This window comes from Cyclopterus lumpus, chromosome 9 (assembly GCF_009769545.1).
Source record: "Cyclopterus lumpus isolate fCycLum1 chromosome 9, fCycLum1.pri, whole genome shotgun sequence".
Lineage (NCBI taxonomy): Eukaryota > Metazoa > Chordata > Actinopteri > Perciformes > Cyclopteridae > Cyclopterus > Cyclopterus lumpus.
The window spans coordinates 13447881-13452127 of record NC_046974.1 but is presented as its reverse complement, the minus strand read 5'-3'; the positions used below and the strand labels follow the sequence as shown (position 1 = coordinate 13452127).

General features: G+C 42.5%; 1 protein-coding gene across 1 annotated transcript; it reads right to left on the bottom strand.

Moving 5' to 3' along the window:
• Positions 1-596: 596 nt before the first annotated feature.
• On the bottom strand, positions 597-4247 carry ido1 (indoleamine 2,3-dioxygenase 1). Its single transcript, XM_034541892.1, has 10 exons — positions 4151-4247; positions 3571-3662; positions 3369-3488; positions 3133-3251; positions 3017-3031; positions 2826-2925; positions 2563-2680; positions 2424-2475; positions 2179-2327; positions 597-2105 (listed from the first exon to the last, which is right to left on the bottom strand). The coding sequence occupies exons 1-10, from the start codon at positions 4245-4247 to the stop codon at positions 1708-1710; spliced, it is 1260 nt and encodes a 419-aa protein (XP_034397783.1). The 3' UTR covers positions 597-1707.

Genomic DNA, 4247 nt, shown 5'->3' with positions numbered 1-4247 from the left:
TGGCTGTGAAGGCCCAGCCCCGACTACACAATGAAGACATCCTTAGAGATGGCCAGTGTTTACTGCCAGGTTGTCAGGGAGTCCTCCACACTCAGGCAATAAGGAAAGGGGATTATTTGCTCTGGCCGTGGAGGAGGTTTTAATCAGATCACTGTGACATGTGAACACACTATTTCTCCTCCTCGCCACCCGCTCGTTACATCCCTGGATAGTTTCTATTTACCTTTCACCTCCTCACCTCGGGTCTCCCTACAAACAGCTTCTCAGGTTCTGTGTGAAGGGTTTGCGGCGACTTAAAGCATGAATGATAACCAACCCAATGGCTAAACGTTATTGCTGTCAATCAAAATGGCTTAAAACATCTATCTTCATACACGCTACAATACCTCATACTAAAATGATGTGTAATTGTTTTCTTTCTCATTTGCTCTTCTGTTGTCTTCCCTGCATGTGACGAGAAAAAGTGGGCAAGATAAAGTAGATTGCTCAGGTAGAGAGGAATTGTCATGTCTAATTGCCGCGCCGTCTGCTTTATCTGATCTTGCAGGCTGTTATTGAAATGAAACACCAGTGGAGACGAGCCAGGACAGGTGAAGATTACACAGCGTTAGCCATTCATGGCACAATCCATCCCTTCATTGCTCTGGGCTTTCCACACTCTCCGCCCAGGAAGTATAGAAGGGCATGTGAGGGCTGGATGTGGGCTGGAGGAGGGCGGCAGGAGTGCTGAGGTAACCACTCTGATAAGTGATGTATCTCTGCACTGCATTGTGCATTGTGCTTTGACAATGACAACCCCATTGTGAGGACACGCTGTCGAGTAAAGAGGCAACAAAGAGGGATTATTTTCAGTTCAGGTTCCAGCCTGTCGATACTTTATTGTTTCAAGCTGGTGTGGATTTCACATCTCTTCAAATGACTATTATTAATGATGAATACTATTACTGTGCTATACTAAAATATTATATTATTTAATCAGGTCCATTTTGTTTGTGGCTAAATCAGTGGCCTGCGTTCCTTTGGTGCACTCAGGTGTTGCCAACTATTAAATTTTTTTGAAGGAAGAACCTGTGAAATATTCTTTTGTGGAATTACAATCCTGAACTTTAGTGCCCTGCCAAGGTTTCACATGGTATTGCAGTACTAATGTGTTCAACATTATCATTTTTTAAAAGCTTCTCTCAATTACCATTATAACTTTTAAACCAGTACCAGAAACCTTAAGGGGGTCATTAAACAGAAAAGCTAAATGCTGCTACATGTTCAAGTAACAGAAGACAAACCTTATTTTAAACAGCATTTGAACTGAATTTCAAAATGTCAAAATGTCGAATGTCCAAATGTCCTGTAAATACAATGGTATGGGGCAAATGTCTGATGCATTGTTTTGCATTCCAGTTCAGATTAAAGGAGAAATTAGTGGTTGAATGTAATGTAAAGTAACAGCAATGGTTTGAATTGTGGTTTGGACTAAATGGGTATCACTCCTGTCTATTCCTGTCTGAGGTTTGTTCACAGATAGAACAAACCTACATGTAAGAAGAGCGACCAAGGCCTCACACTCTCATTCTGCCACAAGGCAACCTTTAAATGACATATTAAATTGTTTTACTGTAAGTAATCAGAGGTGATTTATGGCCTGTTTTATGTGATGCAGTTGACACTCTCCTCTGTACCCTCAGTGATGACGGCTCACATGCGCTTCATTTATTTGCTTGTCTCAGGCAGCAAAGTGTCTTTTGTTTGGTCTCTCACAGTCTTAAGGAAGGTCATGATGCTAGAGCCACCAGTGCCCCTCTCCTCTAATGCGATGGGTGCTCTGCTGATCATCTCCCCCTCTAACACCTGGCTATGGTTTCTCAGTGTTCTTGGTTGTCTCAGTTGTCGGGCGCGGGCAGCAGGTACAGTGATGAAGCAGCTGACAACGTTGATGTGGTAGTTGCGCAAAGCCAACAGTTTTGTGACACAGTGCTGTAAGGCCTGGTTTAGCCTCTCGCTGGCCTGCTGCTGGACAAAACTCTTCAGGGAGGGTTGCAACGAGATGTCCTGGATCAGCAGCTTGTGGGCAGGTGGCATGTAGTTCCTCATGCGGGATAGAAAGGCACCTAAACAGAGTAGTGTCATAACAATGAGTCCTCTCTGCCACTTTTGTAATCAAAGGTAAAACAGCCATCTTACCACTTGTCGCTTCATGTTGGACTCCCAGAAGTTCATCAAAGCATTGCAGCAAGCTGCTCTGCGCAGCACTCCCACCTGAATACTCCATGGGCTCAGCCTGGACCCCTTCATAAACCAGCCCCTTTGGCATACAAGGGTTGTCTTTCCACCTATGTATGTGTTCATGGACACACACGCATACACATTTAAAAAAAAATGTTCACTTTATAAATGAATGACTATTCAGTGAAATAAAAACAAAGTACCCAGACAAGTAGATCCTCATAATGCCATAGAATACCGAAGGCTCCACGTAAACTTAAGAAAAATCATATTAATCAAAATACTGGTGTATTGTATAATATATTCAATGGGAAATATTCATCATTCATTCACTTAAGTTACCATGCATCAGTTTGAGTTTGTCTGTCATGTCCTGTATAGACTGGCTGATGTCCTCCAGGGCTCTGGCCACAGTCTCAGTGTCTCCACACCTGACACCATTGATCACAGTGGGAATGTTCTGCAACACAGGTAATTAAGTGGCTTTGCCTGAATAATGTATTTCTCGTTTGACTGTATAGTTTTTAAACAACAACGTAAACATTATACATCCCTGTTATTTCACAAATATACGTATATTGAATTATTTCGGGATATATATTCACCTTCAATGCAGGGACTGCTGCCAGCTCCACAAGCAGAGTGACCAAAAAGAAACCTTGGGTGCTGTCTCCACCTGGGAGGCTGAACAACAGTTCCAGGTTCCTGCGTGACACACGTACAATAATAACTTTTGCATTCAGCCACATTTCATGGTATGTGTAGAGGACCAGAATTGAAGAGAACATATGCTTACTCCATGTCGAAAGGACTGGCATAGGAGACATAAAGATGTACATGAAAAAGAGAGAGAACTGATTTTAGACATTTCAGAAGGCAACCAAACAACATGCAGAAAATAACTGGTCCTACCCCTCTGGATCCTTCTTCCTCCAGTTAGCCAGTACTGCATCTGCATGGGTGAGAATTGGGGGAAGTCCTAAACGCTGTGACACCTCCCAGTATGGGACCGCCAGGTTACGTGGTAGCATCTTAGAGGAAGATTATTGTCATTCATATTAATTTTAGATTGCAGTGCAACTAATAGCAGTCAGGGAAGGAAAAATGTTCAGTATGACAAAAAGAAAGACTGACACAGAGATAGATACCTGCACTGTGTTGTTCTCTCCCTCCTGCCAGTTGTAGCCCATGGTCATCACACTGAGGGCCAGGTGGGCCAAGCGTAACTCCCGGTGTTTCTGCAGAAACTGGCTGCTCAGCCGCGGCATCTGGACAGACGGGGGAAATTAACGGAACCATGGCTCCATAAACATATTAAATTGACCTTGTCAGTTTATTGTGCCCACTTACCTTGTTGATATGGAAGCGCAACTCGTGAGAGTGCACAAGCTCTGGGACTCGCAGGGCAATATCCATCCATGGCTGGTAGTAAGGTGGAAGCTCTTCCTTTTAAGTCCAGTTGGACCGTGAAAAGAAAACGTGATAATCAGCATGACAAATGGAAATTAAATAGAGCAGTGCACAAATGTGACGGTGCAAATGGTGGAACCCACAAAGACATTTTAATTTTGGAATTTAAAAATTCCTCCCTAAATTTGCATTTCATTGTTTTATGTTGCGATATGACGTTTGACCTATGACTTTGTAAAAACACGTTGCTGTAGGAATAAAGTTCACTACACAAAGCAAACAGAAATAATGTTTAACTTCCCTCAGTCAGTTGGTCTCAATCAATACCACCAGTCATGAGTTTGCGGTTTTATAACCTCTAGACTTCTGAGCAACATTTTCATCAACGTGAACTACATTTAAGTTTGGTTAAATGACAATCAAAGATTTCTTGATAATCAGATATTTCATTATGACTGCTTGTGTATAAGGTCAAATGTAAAATGTTAAAAAAGAAAGAGAAGGAAACTAATTCATCTACCCACCAGAGGATCCTGAAGGATGAAGCCAAGTTCTTCAGAGACATGGTAGGACTCCAGAGAGAAGGGAGGTTTGGAGTCTGGTTCAGCAGAAGCCAT